Below are 20,332 nucleotides of genomic sequence, written 5' to 3'. Positions count from 1 at the left end.
AAGGGTGTCAGTATGAAGCTAGACACATTCATTGGTCTTGTGATCACTCGTGCTTGTAAGCCGGATCTTCAGTTATGTTAGCTTCTGTAACTTAATGGTTTTTCCAATGGAAGTGGTTTTTATCAGCATTTCAATGATGGTTTCTTGAGTTTAAATGGCAAAAGTTGGACACTGCACTGTGTTATCCTGAGATGAAGTGACATCTTTCAGTAATCGTATGTCTCTGTTGTCTCTGGTGCAAAACAAGAAGAAAGAACAAACATTTCAGCATCATGATGGAGTTAAACTATTTTATTGACAGCTGGAATAGAATAACAATACACCAAATTGTGCATTTACTCAACAATATAACAGTTTGCCAAAGAATCTGCAAATATACTCGTGTTTTTTTAAATGACAGTGCGGTGAATAAAACTAAAGTTACACCACGTTGTCACTCGTCTGATAACATTCAGGTTCCTCAAGGCAGTAATACATGAGCAACAAATGGAGAGCAATGCAGATGGGCGTCTGCCGCTTAATGCTTTGCTAGTGCTGCTTAGTTTACGCTAACATTCCCCGACGCTAATCTACAGACGGAATGAGAGTTTGAGATCCCTTAAATGGCTCGGCGACTCTTAAAATGTGGAGTTTAAACACTGATGCCAAATACAGTTTGCTTATAAAAAAAAAACAATTTCCTGGATGAATTCGTATCACTGACACATTTTCCATCAGCATTGCTTCCAACAGTTGCCCATATTGCATGTTTCCTGACAGCATGAGAAGGCCTGTTAAAACTGTCCCGTCCGGCATCCCAAAACCAAAACATCGCCTTCTGCTTCTTACGTAGTATTTCAGGGGAGTTACGGAACATGCCACGTTTGGAAAATGTGTCCTCCAAAGGCCTCAAACGACGGTTTACAGATGAGAATTTAAGGCTGTGAATGCTGTAGATAAATGACTTAACCAGAAATTAAAAGGAGAATATATTAGACGGATTTCAAATTCGGGACCAAATGAGTTCAAACCAGCGATTCACAAAACATGTGAGCTCGTAGAGGAAGCAGAACGGTGCCGAGAAGCACAAGTTATGAAACTCAGCGGCACTCTGATTCACACTGGGGTCGCCCAACCTTAAAAATGCATTCGCTCTATGTGGGGCACCAGATGGCATGTGGGGGAGCACTTTCATGCGGGTTGGGTTTGGAGGACGAGCCTCCGAGGGGGGGGACAAAAAAGTTTGGGAACCGCTGCCTCTGCGGCACAGCAGACCGGAGGAGATGTGTTGCTTTTGGGATCCAACAGCCACCGTTTCATAACATCCGCAGAGGAGCTGCATCTCGCCTTTCATCCTCCCACTCCTCCACCTCCTCCACCCCCCCCCCAGGAGAGAATACGATATGATATGTGTCCTGAAATGTTCACACTGTCACTCCAGACAGAAGAAAAAGGACACAAACAGTGCTCTCCTTCTTTCTAATTAGTTAAACCCTGTGAAATCAAGAGGAAGAATGATATGAACAATTTAAGCTCAGGTAACAGGTTTTTCTTTGTAAAGAACTTCAAAGGGAAATTCTACCCAGATTCACTTCTGAGGCCGATCTGCGAAAACAGACAGAAACTTTACAGCTGCAGACTTCGTGTGAATAATCAGGTTATTACCGATTACACCATCCAAGACCCAACACAATCATCAATGGATCAATCGATACATTGGGACAAAAAGGAGGAGCAGACAAATGTTTTGATTCAGTCTGGAACATTTAGCTTAGAGACCCGTAAAATCAAATCATTTGAATGTTTGGATCCAATAAAATGTATTGTTCATGTAACCTGAAACGAAATTAGCTTGGCGCTTTCAGTTACGGCTGTTTTAACATCTGTTTACATGTCGATTGAGCTGCCTCGTCACCAGAATGAACTGTTGGCATTTTACGTCTCTGCACGCCATGGATACGCTCAAATGTTTCCGTGTCCATGTCATGTCGGGCGGTGGAGGCGATGGCAGTGGTACAAGATGGCCGCCAAGCCAGAGACCACTGCTCGAGACTGTGTTTCTGACATTTCAACGAGACGTCTGCACATTTTTAAGCTTTATCTGTGCTGACAAAACCAAGTATTTTCAGCCATAACGTGATCTTTTCCTAAACCCAACCATTTATATGTAAATCTAAGCAGAACATAAGCACAGTGTTGTCATTAGTTAACATTTTTAATTGAACCTAAAGAAATAAGGTTGCAACATAATCAAAAACTTTCAATTTGCTGAAACACACAATGCCAACATTCATTCTGCCGGCTGAGTTGTGAAGATTTGTTCATGAGATCGAGAGAAGCTTATCAATGAAAAGCGTTGACAGAGATAACTGAGGGGGGAAACCTTGGATACAGACATCTTACCATTGTTTCACATTTAGAAGCTATTAGCTAAACACAAAAGCTGCGCAATAAACGTAGCACGACTGCCCACCAAGAGTTTCCTCTCTGTATCTCGGTCAATGGCTCCTGACGGCGCCGTAGAACTGAGAACAACTGATGAGGGAAAAGAGAAAATGTCTGTTTTTGCAGAATGACGACCTAAAAGGCAGTTTGGGTGGAAAAAAGGACTCCAGTACATTTCTTACAGATGGCTAAATTGCGAATATCCTTTTTTTTTTGTATTTATTATCATTTATTTCTACTTGATTTAAACCACAAAGTACCATTATGTGCATTCAAACATCAATAAATAAACACTAGTGTGACATAGTGTTGGATCTAAGTTTAGAAAATAAGTCTTGTTAAGAAACAGGTCAGAATGTTTGAATATCGACTCTGCAAAAAATGTTTTTTGTTTGTTTTTGTTGTTTTTTTTTTTGCTCAGTTTGTTCAATTAAGCCCACGTGAAGGAGTGGGAGAGAATACACAAAGAGTCAGTTGAAATATCAGAAATTCATTAAGAACATACGCAAATATAATTATTTCCCTTAGATGAAACTTAAATGAATGGGAGTAAATGGGGGTTGAAATGGCGACACTGTAAAACTTTTGTTTTTTTTGCGTCATTTTGATGACTTTGTGTGACATTTCTTAGTCCTTAGCCCTGACAAAAAATGTATATCGGTGTTTTTAAGGCCTCTACTTACATTACAGTTGATAGTAGTACATAATTAAACATCCATGTGGCTGACACAATCAAAACATGGGTGAACGCAAAAAGAGAAACGTACATTTTTTTAGTGCTGAACAACTAGAACATCTACACAGCTCATCCGTTTGCCCTCGAAGTTGCAAAAGAATGGCACAAACAGATTTTCGGTGAACGAGAAGCTTTTCGATGAGCGAAATCACACAATCAGTTTTTAATTAAAACAAACATTAATTAACTCTTATTCCTGCTAGTGATGTTGGCGTATATTTCGTCTCTCTCCCGAACAATTAGAGCGGAATGTTGTCTTGCGAGCGTTTACAACAAATTCGCGCCGAACGCCCGAATCTGCAGCCATCATAGAAAACCCATCAGCCACTGCATGCACGCCACGCTGCCGCTGCTCCACCCTCGAGACGATCTATTAGGAATGTTTTTTGATAGCTCTTAAAATGCTACAATGAACAATCAGCTCTTTGTTAACATTAATTAATACTTAACGACACTTATGTTGCACAGGCAGCCGCTGCAGCTCAGATGTAAGTAGGCGGGAAACTTCTATGATGGTTGCCACCGCGACTTTATACTTCAAACTCGCTCTGTGATCTCTCGTCGCTAAGTCTAAGATCATCGTCGTCATGCAATATTACTTCTTGGATGCAAAGTCGTTTTTTTAAAACATGATGGACTCTGTTTTTGGGTCGCTGAAGTGTGTAAACTTTCCTCTTTCATTGGTCCTCGGTCGGGAAATCAGCCCTCGAAATATGTTCAAATTTTGGCACAAAAGAACACTGACAAAACATTCCTCGGGTCACAGTAAGAGTTCATTATTCTTAAATAGATTTTTGTTTATATTATATATGTATATATTTGATTTGTACAACTCATATCATATCACCTCATTTTTGAAAACAGTCTTTGTTTGTTCTAACTACCAGGCAGTTCGTCGTCATCATTAGATTTTAAGATCCATGCAATTCAGGGAAAGTTTCAGGTCGTGAAAAATGACCCTGCATTTGTCAAATCAAAATTGTTATATTTTACACAGGTTTATCTCCTCCTGCTCCTTCTGTAAACAGAGATTCCTCAGAGACTACAACACAACTCTCCCTGGAATAAGTTATGGAAACTAAACACGAACGCTGTGATAAAATGACCTCAGAGACATCACCAGTGATTTTCACTTCCTGTCTTCAGAACTTTTTAAATCATAAAAATCCTGCTGCTTTGTTTTTTGATGACTTGACATGAAAATGTTGCTCCTTTTCAGTATTTTGGTTGTCATCATCAGAAAAACGACCATATAGGTCGACTGAGAAAGGTTTGATTGCGACTCGTATTTTTGTTTCTTGCTAGGCGGCGACCTCTACTGGCCATAATAATTACTACAGCAGCAAAGGAGGAATTAACGGTAAGTTATTTTAACTCACCAGTGTAGGTATTTTAGGCCAAACCACAATGTTTTATTAACTTTACCTTTGACTGTTGGGTATACCCGTCCCAGGGTCAATGGCTGTTGTATTGGAAGTCACTGGCAGTTTACCTTTTTCGTCGTTTAGGGATAAGGATGTGTTCAGGACGCTAAACCAGACATAAAGTAGTTCCAACATCCAATTCACAAAGGAGCAAAGGTGGCGCTGAGAAAGATCTTCAGGACACTGTTGCCGAATCTCAGTTTTACATATTTATTCTGGCCTTGCTAATAAATTGGTTACATTAGTGAACTTAGTCCAGAAGATCTTTTCAAACAATGTTGGAAATATCCAAAATATATGCCAGAAGCGACGTTGAATTTCATAATAAATCTGACAGGAGTGAAAACGATCACTGGCTCTGCGGGTCATTTCCACTGAACAACATAAACTGCAATGACTGGATGTTTTTGTGATTATTGCTTTGCAGAATGTAGCTAATTTAATATCCCTGCAACACTGCTACCAGCAAAACAGAGGCCTATTTTGCTTTCAGTTTGTTTGTTTTTTTAGAGTAAAGTTACTCCAAATGGTCTGTTATATTTAATATATTAATTTATTATTTGATTTTGTTCTGAAATCTTGTCTCAACGTCCAAAAAAACTAAACAAAAAGAAACATAAGAGATCTCAGTTGTTGTGTTCTGTGAAAGGAAAAGCCCAAAAGTAAACTCAGAATCTGAATTAATTTGCTACATATGTCTCCCATCGCTCTCATTTTCACTTCTCCTCTGTCTTTAGTAGCGTATAGCTCATGCTTACTCTTATCAAGTGGTCTGCTAATTAATTAGAAGTTATTAATCAGTCATGCGGATGCTACCAGCTAATGCTACAATCTTACGGTAACTAGCGAAAGGTTATCCCTTTTCTCCTCCCTCAGATTTTAACATTAATCATCTAAAATTGTTATAGATTCACTTTGGCTCACTCCAAAAGACACTGACAACCAGAATATTTACACATTTAAAAAAAAAAAAAAAGACATTAAGAATCATAAAGTGCCCAAATGAAATGTTCTTTTTTTTTTTTTTTCCTTAACAAACTATACATTTCTCTACAGTGTGCACATTGTGTTCCCTTTAAGTTCATCCTATTGTCGTTTCCTTTTTATTTTGAAACCTGACGTCAGTCCGGACAGATTCCTTTTGTTTGGATGATGCAAAGTACATTTCATGCTTCCGTCCTCTCTCTTTCCTTTTCCTCCCTCTCTTCCTTCTCTCTCTCTCTCTCCGTACTGAGTCGTGGCATGGCTAATCAGCAGGTGCCGCGGCGGTCTGAGGATTAGGGCTGTAATTTAGAATAAAAAGGGACGCCTCTCTGCACAGCCTGAATGCTGCTGTCAGATGCTGCGAGTGGTTGTTTCTTGTTCCTCCCTCACGATAGCGCATGCCGCAAGGTAACTGAAGAAGAGGAAGGAGAAGACACTTGCTGGTAGAAATTGGCACAGTAGAAACTGTTATTGTTAGCCAAAGCTTAAAAAAAAAGAAAGAGAGAGAGAGAGAGAGAGAGAGAGGAGGAGGAAATCTAGAAAAATCTACTTCTACATTTCAGTGTTTACGAACTACAATTAAACTGGGATATACAGCAAGTGTTCAGCCCTACACTGTCAGCCAGGCTACTCAGGCTGTCCTCGATGCTTTTGGAGACATTTGTTTTTGTATTGGCATCATGTGTCAGTGCTACAGCACAGGTACAATACTCGCCCCCCCCCTACACTTGATGTGACCTGCACCACCAGGTGGGTGTGAACATTTAGAAAAAACAAAAAACAGAACAGAATCAAATGAGGTCAAACACCCATTTTGGTCTTCGGACCCCGATTCTACCTGCCTGTTTCATGCCAGATTTACCTCAATAAAAGGTTACATATATCACATTTAGACAATATAATTACATGCATCTTTGATTAGCTGCTATGACTTCTGATCATGATCTAAAACAATAAATTGGACGCATCAAATTCAATCAATTTTGGTGGTGACACCAGATAGCTGCTTGTCCAGCCAGGTTGCAAGAATAACACGTTGGTATTTTTACATTTCTGCAAACCATCAGATATGTACGAGTCATAGTAGCATTTCAAACATCTTTATCTTTACAATAGGTCTAATCTATCATCTTCACAGCACATATATATGAGCTGACTTCAGTTTGAGGAAGCCAGACACCACTGTTCAAGACAGTGCTTCAAAATTTGTAAGCGTGAAACCGCTAAATATTTTAATGAGACTCTGGAACATTTTAAAAGAGGTTCCAGGTATTTTAAAGGGGAAATCTGGTATTTTTTTTAAAACTAGACTCCATGTTATTTACATGTTTTGATGTGTAAATGACTGTTTCAGACTCAAACGTGTGTTTCTGGTGATAAAGAGGATCTTACCTTTGATCAACACAGTATATCTGAGTGTAAAATGTTTCTGTAAGGTTGTCAGACATTTAAAAAAAAACAACCTCAGCCTGTTGGTGGCAAAAACAAGCAATTTTAGTGGCCGTGACATTGAGGGACGTAGTTGTCCCAAAGGATTACATCGCAGCCACGATTGCCAACCTTTTGGTAAATATAAATTTATACACCAAAACATGTACTGAAAATTCTCTTTAAGCCAATACACATTTCCCAACCCTAACCAACTGGTTCTGTGCCCAAACCTAACCAGAACATAAGCACAGTGTTGTCAGAACATGAAATTGAAAATTGATCCTAAAGAAAGGTTCAACGTGGTTTGCAGAACAACTTTACCAACATTTATTGTGGTGATTGTGTCTCCACACACCATGTTTCCACTTTAGGATGCATCTTTAGTTGTGTTGCAAGCTGAAAATCTCTTCTTGGATTAAATCAAGTTGCTACAGATTCAAGAAACAAGCAGGTAAAATGGGTCTGAAGATCGTTTTCCCTAACAAACACAACCCTCGCTGATTTATCTGATAATCACCTTCCACAAGAGATGAAACAATCAGTAAAACTGGCTAATGTCGTGATTGATAATACAAATGGCTCTTGGGTCGAACTGGCAAAATGGTCTTTGGGAACTCAGAGCCTGAATCCTGATAACTGATCGTAACTGATTGATACTTTACACTGCAGATGAATGTAATTAACTGCAGCCTGCACTAACTGGTAGGACAGAAACGCAGCAGAGCTCTGGATTCCCAAGATCAGGTCGAGATATAGATCCTTTCGGGGGGACAGAATGGCTGTTTTTATTCATCCCGACTCTCTTCGCGTACACATAAATGATCTGAACACTGAAGGGCCAAATGTGTGACACAAAACCAATAAAAACTCTCGTCAGAGTGTTCGAAACCAAGACGTCTTGGCTGGTTTAAAACAAATAAGCTAAGTATTTCTTTTAAAAGTCCTCTGCTGTCCCCCACGCTCCTGCAAAATGGGAGGCTGGTGTCTCAAACAGTACGAGGGCAGTCCCACTTTCCTTCTCCGGACTCGTGGATTCGACAGAAAACACTGAGGAGCCGTCCAGTCCCCTAATGAGGACACAGCGAGACAATAAGCAGTCCTGGGAATGAGAATCGAATGTAGGCTGTGAAGAAGGCGCGTAGCTGAAGCGAAGCCGAGCCCGCCGTGTATTGTGGTCCCCATAGGATGTGATCAATGTCGGCAACCGAGGCCTCCTTTGAAGTTTCCTCATTAAGCAGGTTTTTTTTAGTTTTTTTTTTTCCATCAGAGATCTGAAGAGAGCAAAATGTTCCTGCGAGTCTGAGAGGCTGGTCGGTTGCAACAACAAAAGAAATGTGCTTCCCATAAGTCTCGGGGGGGGAAACAGTCTTATAAAATATCAAAAGAATTACAGTACGTTTCCAATGAGTGGAGTGGTTCGGCCCCAAGAGTGGTCGGACCTGTCAACGGGCCCTTGAGTGAGATACCAACAGGTATCTGCTCCAGGGGGGATCATCCCCTGGCTGACCCGGGCGCGGGGCTACAGGATTTATAAAAAAAAACTTGTCCTAGGATTCTGTTGAGACGTGAATGAAATCTTAGTCGCAACAACAAAACTTTATATTTTGGCGCGAGTCTTAGGATCGCTCACAGCAGGGCCCAATGGTGCTCTCCAGGGACATCTGAGAGGAGTGGCGGATGAGCGGCGCCATCGTTGGGTCCACCATGGAGGAGGTAGGGAAGAGCTTGTACCAGCCAATCACCATTGTGCTGAGGTCCAGCTCCTCCAATAGGATTCGAGCGACGCCCATGAAGCATTTGCGGTCCATCCGTCCGTAGTTGCCCCAAACGATCACCTACAAAAGAGCAAGACATAAATGGTGACTGGTCCTCAAACCACAATAATAACAATCATTCAATCCATTTTGCACTTGCATTCCTTTTTACAAATTCAGCTTGACCTCAAAATCATACAACCACACAGTCTCTGTCAGTGTTTTGCTCATTTCAGATGTGTGACGTATTGCAAGAAATGTCGAGGAGATCATTGAGGATGCTCTGGAAGCTCAGGACGTTGACGATGAGAGACCAGAGTTCACAACGTGTATCCAATGTGAGATTAGGGTTACTAATACACTTGGTTAAGGAAAGAGAATATAGATAAACAATAAAAACAGAAAACACGCTTCAGTTGTCACCAACATATCTTAGAAAACAAAACTGGGAGTCTACAGTCACATAGAGGATCTGTGAGGCTGCACTTGAGCTAAACGCCCACATTGATGAGTTAACATGATTCCAATGATAAAACTGTTGTAGCACGTTGATTTTTACCTGGTCAAATGTTTAAAACACGTTCATATGCTGGTTCAGTACATGAGCATGCAAACAGTTAGCTTATTTACTGTCAGATATTCAAAAAAATAGACCTCAGGATGTCGCGGCACCATCGATATCTGTACGTGATTTGGAGCCGACTCACGCGAGATGTTGAGATATCTGACAGGATATGTGAAAACTTGATGGCGGTAGAGGTAAAGTCACATAACGTATCCTCGCTGGATCTTGAATGTCTGTCGTATATTCCGATTGTTGTCAAGATATTTCCCTCTGATTACAGACGGAGCTGCAGCGGTCGCCAAAGTTGGCAGGGTTCATCCTCTAAAGGACGTGAATTTGAAAAACGTATTGCAATCTTATAGTTGTCAAGATATTTCAGTCCGGACCAGCAGACAGCTGAGATTTCCCCGTTTACCAAAGTCTCACAATGAGCTGCTGAGTGAAATATTAGCGCTGGAAGTTGATGTTTTTAATAACATTCAGCAAACAATAGGTGCACATTGAATGAATTCTGAGAGACCTGCAGGAGTGAAATGAGACCGGAGTCGGACTTTACAATCCGTGTTAATATATTATGATTAAGATGGAGGAGTTTGATAAGCACAGTTGTGTCTACAGGTGGATGTAATTAATGCTCCGCTCGGCGTTTTCCCGCCCGCGGAAGCTTTATTTCAAGGGGATTTAGAGCCTCAGCATGGCTTCAGAGGGACTTGAATCACGTACGTAAAACAATCTGGGTGGTACCGGAGGATCAGGCAGATTAATTGACAGAGTGATCGGGTTAAGAGTGTGGGGTTAATTAACATTAATCCAGATGGTTTGGAAATCTGGTCTCAGGCAGTACTGGATCCTGACGGTTTCTCTGTCTGTGTTAGAGTAGCACAGAGCAGGCTGAGGTTTCAATTAAAGTAAATGGAGAGGGATTGTGTGTGTGTGTGTGTGTTTGGGGGAGCGAGGGAGCGAGGGAGGTGGCGGTGCGATGTGCTCAGAGACCGGTGTGTGTGTGTTTGTACGTTGGGCGTCCTCTGTCTCCTGACATCCTGATAACATCAGGGCTCATCTCAGACGGGCCTCAGCATCTTGTCAAGCGGCGGACAAAATAATCAATATCCGTCGGCTCGTGTGTTGGTCCTGTGTGTCTGTGCATGGCAGCATACCAATTTGTTTCGGGTGCATATGTGTGTGTGTGTGCGTCAAGTGAAGTGATTTCCACAGAGACACAGAGGCCAAAATCTGCTCCAGTCTATTCCCCTCCATCTTTAAAAGGAGGAGAATCTATCTCTCTTTCTGTCTGCGCACCATCGGTTCTCCAAACAAGGTCCTGACCTCAAACACCACAGCGGAGCAGAGAGATTGAGAGAGATGTGAGCCAGAACCAGAGAAACTGGATCAGCGTTAAGTTTGGAAGATGGATTGGAAGTACGATGTCCTAGATCCTCCTCACAAACACAGATGAACAAACACACACAGGTGCTGTTGGAAAGAAAGGAGAAAAAAAAAAAGCGCTTTGTTGCATTGAAGTGAGGATGAGTGGAGCGCAGACGACGGGTGGATGAACTTGAATTGGAAGAAGAAGAACTGTGAGTGCTCAGTCACACCAGAAAGTAGGACAGCAGAATTCATTTGGACACGACACGCTCAAAAATACTTAATACTCCTCTCACACTGGACGAAAAATACCCCACAAACATTTGTGTTTTTGTCTGAAAAGAGTTTGTAAACAATCAGCATTAAATTCCAGGTCAAATTAAGGATTAGTTTTCCATCTGCACGACATGATTTTATTATATATGCAACGTCATCAACCCCAGAAAACAAGCAAACCCGCTGTAAGAGTTTTATCAATTTCTCTTGCCGTCCTCATGATTGGTAATCTCTTCAACAATCATGTTTTTTCAAAACCTTTCAAAGCTAAATGAATGAGCACAGAACTCCTATTCGTTATTCTACTTCGTTACTATGCTTGAAGTAATCTGGTACTGCAGCTCGACACTGGTGGGAATGATTCACGGTATGGATGAGTAAGAGGAGGCTCCGTTGGAAGAGAACAGCGTGGAGCAGCTCGGGAAAACGAACAAAATAAAAAGACGTGAACTAGTTTAAAACTCCTGGTTTGTCCTTGTGAGTTGGGCGCTTTACGGCGTCTTCCTCATTATAACTTTCTAGGGTTTCGTACTTCTTAAAGCTCTCTGGTTTTTGCATTTTGTCAACTCATAGCCGCAATTTGTTTGCTTCAAGTGTGTGCGATTCTGTAAGACTTTTTGTTTGTGTCCCGTGTCAAACTCCGAGTCTCCGATCTGCTAATAAAGGTTTCAAGTTTGCCGTTACAAAAACTTGAAACTGGCCTGCACGTTACTTCAAATGCTCAGCGTGTCTCTATCTGAGCCACTCAGTCTTGACAGTGTTGGTTAGAAGAGACCGAATGATAAAGAATAATGAAAGAGTCAGACATATTTTGAAAAAATCAGGACGTGGACGGAGAAAAGCTGCCACACATTAAGAGAAATTTCAAAAGAAAAGTTATTCTAAATGTCAAATTCTCTTATTTTTTTCTATCGCTGGTCAGCATTGATTGTCTGGCCCTCTGTCATGTATTTAATTTTGCAAGAATGGCGACAATAACGTGACAATGTGACAACGAAACACAGTCTTTAGCGTGTACGTACATGCACACACAGTATTACAGAAATAAACCATCATTTAGCTCGAGCTAACACCAGACAACACCAACCAAACACACAACAGCACACGGAAAACAAACCAACATTACAAAGGATTACAGGCGAGTCGTCGGAGAGCACGAGATAAGAGAGAAAATGAGATGAGAGGAGAAAAGACGCACAGCCGATAATTAGAAGGGAGGCGTTTAGTGGCTAATTACTCAGCGATGGCAGCGGAGCGGCTTCGGGACATTCTGAAGGCGTTTTCACCGAACACACAGAGAAACCTTCAAACCTCTCACACACACACACACACACACACACACACACACCTGGTCACAAAGACTTAAATCCCTGTCAAAACTGACTTCAATCCAAATGGTCAGAGTAGATAAATGAAAGTACCAAGATAGCAAGAGATGTAACACACGACATTCCTTTCCTTGGGTCTCTTCTGGGTCCTTTGTTAGTCAGACTGCATCAAACAATGTGGATTTAATAATAATAATAATAATAATAATAATAATAATAATGATGCAGATTCAGGAAAGTTAAATGGATTTCATGAAGCTGAGGATTGTTGTTGTTTACTCTCCTTTCCCCCCAAATGTTTGTTGTTGGACAAGATTTCAGTTATCTTTATTAATACAGTCAAAATGTCTTTGTTTGGTAGATTTATTACATTTACTTTAATAGAATTTAAATATTTGTTTTCCAGCACACGACTGGTTATACAGGACCTGATGGATCTGTGTGGATTTATTGGAAAAGGCTCTTAAAAAAACTTGTTTTAGTTCTTTTTCATTACACACTGACATAATATATTGTTTCCATTTTCAGAATAAAAATAATAATACACAGCAATGATACAGCAGGTGATTCCAGCTGTAATTTCTGATTTTATGAGAGACTGCTCTACCTTTTACCCCATTAGGGTGAGGGATTACTTTAAAAAGAGATATTTTATATTTAATTCTAGGAAAAGTACAACTTCAGAATACATGGGGACCAAAAAGCTGTTTAGACACTTTATAAACACGTGCTCTGAGTGAACGTGTTTGGTTTTCTCACGTGACTTTTGTTTTTTTTAAAAAAGGTGAATTAGTCATGGAGTCATTATGAGGACGGATCCTGAATGAATTCTCTGCGCTCTGCTTTGCTAAATCAGGAAGTGGCAAATTGAAAAGCAGTGCTGATTTCAGCGATTTTCATTATCCGGTGTGAATGAGTTTGATGAAACTTGGAGGACAGCGGCGCAGACAGCAGATAATTAAGAGGGAGGCGTTTAGTGGCTAATTACACAGCGACAGCAGCAGCAGAGCAGCCCGAGGCAGAGCTGCAGGCGTCCGAATGTACGACCGCTCACACCTGCTGGTCACTGACGGGAACCACGCCGGGTTCAAACACTCGTCGGGTTCAAACACACGTCGGGTTCAAACACTCGTTGGGTTCAAACACACGTCGGGTTCAAACACTCGTCGGGTTCAAACACACGTCGGGTTCAAACACACGCCTGGTTCAAACACACGCCGGGTTCAAACACTCGTCGGGTTCAAACACACGTCGGGTTCAAACACTCGTCGGGTTCAAACACACGTCGGGTTCAAACACACGCCGGGTTCAAACACACGCCGGGTTCAAACACTCGTCGGGTTCAAACACACGTCGGGTTGAAACACTCGTTGGGTTCAAACACACGTCGGGTTCAAACACACGTCGGGTTCAAACACACGCCTGGTTCAAACACACGCCGGGTTCAAACACTCGTCGGGTTCAAACACACATCAAGTTCAAACACACATCAAGTTCAAACACTCGTCGGGTTCAAACACACATCAAGTTCAAACACACGTCGGGTTCAAACACACATCAAGTTCAAACACACGTCGGGTTCAAACACACATCAAGTTCAAACACACGTCGGGTTCAAACACACATCAAGTTCAAACACTCGTCGGGTTCAAACACACATCAAGTTCAAACACTCGTCGGGTTCAAACACACATCAAGTTCAAACACACGTCAAGTTCAAACACACGTCGGGTTCAAACACACGCCGGGTTCAAACACACGTCGGGTTCAAACACACATCAAGTTCAAACACTCGTCGGGTTCAAACACACATCAAGTTCAAACACACGTCAAGTTCAAACACACGCCTGGTTCAAACACACATCAAGTTCAAACACACGCCGGGTTCAAACACACGCCGGGTTCAAACACACGCCGGGTTCAAACACACGTCAAGTTCAAACACATGTCGGGTTCCAACACATGAGGGCACGTCGGTGTTGTGTGTTATCACAGACTCATGAAGGCAACATGACACGTCAAGCTGAGAGACAGAAGAAAGTAAGTAAGAAGGAGGCAGGAAAGAAGAAAGAAAGAAAGAAAGAAAGAAAGAAAGAAAGAAAGAAAGAAAGAAAGAAGGGAAGGAGAAAATGAAGGACGGAGGCTAGAGCGGCTCAAATACGGGGATGGGTGACAAAGACAGAAAAATGAAGCAGTTACCGGGTAGAAAAGCAGAAAATGGAAGAAAAATTAAGAATCCAAGGTGGTAGAAAGAGAAAACGAGAAAAAGACGAGAAGCAGAATTGCACTGAAATAATAGAAATGAAAAGAGGAATGAGGGAACAGGCTGACGGAGCTCTGAATGTTATAATAAGTCTTTTCTTTTGTGACATTTTTGATCCGGAGAGCAGCTGAAGCTCAAACAAGAGAAAGAACAAAGATCAGCCCTGCGGTCCCTCCGGCCGGCCTCTCACTGTAAATGTCAAACTCTTCGTCCGAGCTTCTGACGGCCGAACCTAAATCCATCCACCCGTCGGTTTATAACTCAGCTGATGAATTGTGTCTCCTCCACCAGCTTGCTGTTCTTTTGTTGTCGTAATGCGGCTCTGAGGAAAAACAATACGATGCTCGTCGGTCGGTCGGTCGGTCGGTCGTCTACTCTGGTCCAGACGACAAACATCTCTTCTACCATCGGATGGATTGCTGTGACATTTTGTCCGAGACATTCTTGGTCCCACGAGGATGAATCTGACAGACTCAATGTGAAATATCTAAGCGTTTATTAGACTGATGGGAACAAAGTCATTTCTCAGAGATTTCTGCTACTGACAAGTCAAATGATGGATCGATCGCCATGAAATTTGGTAAACACATTAATTTCCCTCTCGGGGGGCGACTTGGTAACATTTTGGAGATCGCCTGACATTTCATCTCAGGTTCGAAAATCCAGTCTGTCCAGTAATAACTCAACAGTGTTTCTCACCTGCACCACTTTCCCCTGCGGGCTCTCTGAGAAGACCAGGACCTGGTTGTAGAGGGGGTCCAGAGACTTCCTCACCGACTTGGTCTTCTTCTTGGCCACACAGATCCCGTTCTCCAGGAGGTAAACTTTGATGTAGGCCGCTGAAACGATAACAGACATGGGAAAAGGTAAATCAGTAAAGAGTAACTGTCGCCCCTGGTAGCTTTTATGGACATGGCATCAACCAGAGTTCTTGTTTGTATGCATTTATGAGACTAAAAAAGCTGAAAGATCTTGTTGAATGTAGCAAATTAGCTGCTAACAAACATCACCGCTGGCTAGCGAGCGCTACAGGGCAGTTAGTGCAATCGGGCAGCGCATATTCAGGTGTTTCGACGGAGTGGATGGAGGCCGGACGGAGGAGTTTAGCCTTGCTCTTGCTCGTTTTTGCGATCTTCCCAACCCCAACTTTAATCCTGGACTCAGTCTTCACCTCCTCATAGTTCTCTGCAGCTTTGCTTTCCAACTTTAGTGAGTTAAGAAATTGAGAGCTGGTATATTTGGGGTAGAAATTGTATAGAGAGGGGTTTTCAAAGATGGCAGCTTGAAGGGAGGTTGTGTTTAGTAGAGCTAGAAGAAGCTACAAGACAGAGGAATATAATGAGCATTAACAGCTACTTTTTGAGGCAGTCCGACATCATGCCACTCAAGAAAAACACAGTTTCCAACACCACCGAGGAGTCCAGCCGGCTAACTAGCGAGGCTAGCACTGGAGCCGGAGCTAAAGCTAACATGAGCTAATTTGAACCTGCACATCGTGAGGTCGTTAGTGAGATTACAGGCAACATCGCCCAACTTCTACAAGTGCACCTCGAGGAGCTAGACAGTTGTGAAAAGCGCTTAACGGAGGCAGACGCGATTATTTGGGTTTTGGAGGATGTTACAGAGCAGGTGGAGAGCACGCTGACTTCATTTGAAAAGAAAGGATCCCGACTTGAGCGAGTACGTTGATGACTTGGAGAACAATATCTGCATCCTCGGACTCCCCGAGGAGGCTGACGGCGATGATCCAAGGCTGTGTTTTAAGACGTGGCTCCCTAAAACTCACTGAGCATTGAAACAAGAATTAAATAGACTGGAAACGTTCAAAGGACCGTTAAAACCTGCAGGCCGAGGCTCTTTAATAAAGATTTCCCGCAAATCAATTATCTGTCAGCAGTCGGTCTGAACGTCGGTGTCTTGTTTTCTTTTTCACGCGGCGCAAGCTTTAAAACATGACTCATAATGTGGCCGTCATCGGCCATGTTGCTCTGACTTTATTTCCTGGAATGAAACTTTGTTGCCTGGTAACACGAGCCGAAACAATATCAGAGACCGGACTTTGACTGACACACACACACACACACACACACACACACAGCTCTCAGTCCGGTGTGTGTTACGTGACGAGATTAAAGATTCGACCCCGGCACACTGAAATGTGGAGCAAGGTTCTCCTCCTTCGACGCTCGGCTGTATGTGTATTTCCTCTCATCTCTGGATTCGCTCGCATGTTTTTTTTTTTTCCTTTTCATTCACGCTGAACTGCTCTCCACTCAGCTCCACTCTCCTGTTTGTGCTTTTCATTATCCTCTCTGCTTTTATCTCCCGCTCTCGTAGTTTCTCCCAGATTATTTTTCTTTCTCCTTATTCGCTGACGCCGTTTTTGTTTCTTATGCAATTAGGATCAATGGCTGCTTTAATATTATGCAACCACACGGGGGGGGGGGGGGGGGGGGGAGACTACAATCAGAGTTAATAGGTTGTTGTTACACAATCTAACTTGCAGGAATAAATAAATAAATTAAGTGCAGTCATGTGGATGTTGTGCCGGTCCTGCTTCTGTTTCCTCTGAGCACTTCTGATCCTCCGTCACGTTAAAGATCGAGGTAATTAATCTGATTAATGAGCTGATTCTTTGCTTGATCGGCTCATATATTGATCTTTAAGTACGTTTTGACTTTTATATAAGTGACACTCAAAGTAAGATTTAAGACTTTTTTTTACCAACAAATACATAAATTCTCTCAGATTTTGAGTACAAGTGTGTTAAAATAAAACCAGCTGATCCAGCTGTCAGGTGTGTCATATCACAAGCCTGAAGAGAGTCATTTTCTTTTTAGGCTGCAGACTTTGCAGGCGCGCTCGCAGGAAGTCTGCGAGTCTTGAGTGCTGTCCAGATTGATTTCATCATCGTAGTCTTCAGGCCTGTCTATCAGCATCACTCGCAGACTTGACGAGATGACACTGAACACATCACGGTACGACATGAGTCCAGGAGTTTGGAGCGTGGGGGATTTGGATGCAGCCTCTTAACTATGGACGTCACAACAATCCCAACAATATAATGCACCTGACGCTCATGCCTGCCTATACCATAACTCCACAGCCACAGCTGTCCAGCAGGCCGGTCCCAGATGTTCATGCGGGTGGAGGCGCCGGATGAGGAGGTCCTGGGGGTCAGCGTGGCTACATGTGGTCCGCAGCTGTGAGGCAGGTTTGCAGGTGCATTCGTGGGGGGAAAACTGCAACTGCAATTTATTCAGTCCACAAGGGACCTGAGTGGACTTTCTGCAGACTTACAGAGAGTCTGCTTGGAGTGCATACTTTACCAAACTGTATTTAATTACCCACAATCCACTGCAAAAGGAAAAGAACTTCTCATGAATATGTTAAACAACTAATTTTCTAAAATATTACTTGAATCATGGAGGCCAGAAATATTACTTCCCCCCACAGCACCATACACAAATATGTCAAAGTACAGTTTATATAGAGCTCATTAATACTTAATATAGTCTGTGGGTCTGTTTATCAGCAGCCTCGCCGTCTCAAGCCCTCGCAGACTTGACGTGATGACACTGAACGCATCAAAATATATACGGTTTAAGACCGGGAGGGTTCAGACAGCAAGTCCAGAGGGACAATTCAGTGCCATGATGTGATAAAACTGCACTTATTAGAGGAGCCTTCGATTGTGACCAGCGCAAAGCATACCTGTGTAATGATCATGCTGTTTAATCAGCACCTTCGAACAAGGATTTAAACACATTTCTGCTCAAAAATCAGACAGAAATTATTATCTCGTTTGCATTTAAAGTCTCAAATCTTTCACTTCAACTTGTGAACAACTGGAAACAGTTGCTGGAAATATCCTCATGTGAGGTTTTCCCTTCTTCGTGAAACAATTGCTGATTTTATCGTATTTAAAAAACCTGCATTGTTTGTGTTTACCCTGCTAGCGGTGTTCCCTCGTCCTCCTGCAGGCTTCGATGGTGCATTGCTGCATTTCCTGGCTCATTTCCACCAACCATTAGTAGGAGAAGTGTGAAATTATCGGCAGGAGTGTGCATCACGTCACAACCCTGCATGTGCATGTCTGTCCTGGTCCATGTGCGCTGGACTAACCAGTACAGGGACATTATTCAGTAGTGTTGCTAAGTGAGTAAAACCTCCACATGGTGTCTTTACATCAATGTGGAGAACGTGGTCGTTGAAACATTTCTCAGGCTTTACTGTGGAAATGTTTTCGGACTCGCGACCTCAAATGTTCCCCAAACAGGACGCAGTGTTGTCCGTCTGCGTTGATCACTGATTTTTCCATCTGATGACGAGATGGCGGCCGAAACAATTTCCTGATTGATCTAAAAGAAATCGGACAATCCAGCAACTGTGTTGTCTTTTTTGACTGTGCAGATACAAACGAGCGGCGACACGCTGCATGTTTGGAGTAAACATGGCCCTTCACTTATTCATCGCGTCTCTCTGCTCTGTGTGAAAACTCCCCGCACGCTGAAAACAGCATTTCCTCTTCGTCACTCATGCATATTTCATGTCTTCGAGGGACCGTAATTGTTTTTTTGGGAGGGATGTATCCCATTAGGTTTCAAATGTGCGCTGCAGGCTGTTCTGTTTGTGTTTCTGTGGTGGTTTCGTGTGTCGTGGGAAAACTCCCAAGTTCTGTTGTTTTTTTTGATAAATAAATTAAAAGATCCCGATATTTAACTTGTGTTGCTCGACTCTGAACATCCTGTGGAGAAACAGCCGACCGTCACACTGACCTGGAGGTGTCTTTGAACCTGGTTTCATGGTGAGTCCTCTGGCCTGGACGACCTCCACCTCCAGGCCCCCGTTCCTCTCCATCAGACCGATCTCTATGTCACCTGGGATTCACAACAACACACACACACGTACCTTAACAATGAGAATGGAGGAGGTGTCAATCAGAAGTTATTGTACCTGTCACCTTTACCTATGCACCTGTCTTGTATCAGTTAAATCATCCCCTCCCTGTTCACCTGAGCTCTTCTCCAGTCTGCTTCTTCCCTCCACACCTGCGCTACATCTCCCTCATTGGCTCCTCCCTGTCCCCCACCTGTGTTTCTCCATCTCGCCCCACCTGCACCTCGTCCCCTCGTTAGCTCAGTTTGTGTTTAAGTCCAATCTTTTGTTCCAGTTACTGCCGAGTCATCCATTGTGGTTCTGTTTCCCCGATGTTCCATTGTGTTTGTTGGTTCCTTGCACTGCTATGATCCCTCCATTGCTCCACCTTCCCTCCTCCAGCGTGACAATTTAAGATAATTTTATCACTAATTTCCAATTTAGCATTTCCTCTGTGGACCAGTCATCTACACTCCCTGAGAAGGCTGCCCCAGGGTTCAGATCTCTGTCCACTACTGCCTCTGAAGGACCCGGCTTTTGCGGTTTTCGAAGGCGAGTCCTTCAGAGAGACCTTGTTAACCTCGTCAGCCGTTGTTAAATGGGACGGTCTAGCCTTTGTAGCATTTCCTGGTTGTGTCACCAGATGTTTTACCCTTGCGTCACGATTTCTGCCGCCCAGGCCCGCGAAAGTGACGATCTACACCATGTGATGTCGCCATTTTCTCTCTTTCTTTCTTTTTTTTCGGGCGCAAATAATCTTATATGATATGTGAGGCCACGAAGGATAGTCGTCCAAAAAGAGAGAAAAGAAGGAGCATTTATTGGGACAGCCTTCATGCGGCGTTGTGACGTAATTGGCCTTCAACAATCCTCTGAAAGGATGCAGACTCTGAATTGAGAC

General features: G+C 42.8%; 1 protein-coding gene across 2 annotated transcripts in view; it reads right to left on the bottom strand.

The window, feature by feature from the left end:
- Positions 1-276: 276 nt before the first annotated feature.
- rims4 (regulating synaptic membrane exocytosis 4) overlaps positions 277-20,332 on the bottom strand; it is a 66,601-nt gene continuing 46,545 nt past the window's right edge. For both annotated transcript variants that reach the window (XM_030419201.1, XM_030419203.1), the window contains exons 4-6: positions 19,332-19,433; positions 15,253-15,392; positions 277-8,834 (exon numbers count right to left, since the gene is read on the bottom strand). In XM_030419201.1, coding sequence (XP_030275061.1) covers positions 8,616-8,834; positions 15,253-15,392; positions 19,332-19,433 — 461 coding nt within the window. In that variant the 3' untranslated portion in view covers positions 277-8,615. The remainder of the gene's footprint in view (positions 8,835-15,252; positions 15,393-19,331; positions 19,434-20,332) is intronic.

The sequence above is a fragment of the Sparus aurata genome, chromosome 6 (genome assembly GCF_900880675.1).
Source record: "Sparus aurata chromosome 6, fSpaAur1.1, whole genome shotgun sequence".
Taxonomy (NCBI): Eukaryota; Metazoa; Chordata; class Actinopteri; order Spariformes; family Sparidae; genus Sparus; species Sparus aurata.
The sequence above is the reverse complement of the archived record's forward strand: the minus strand, read 5'-3'. Positions and strand labels throughout refer to the sequence as shown.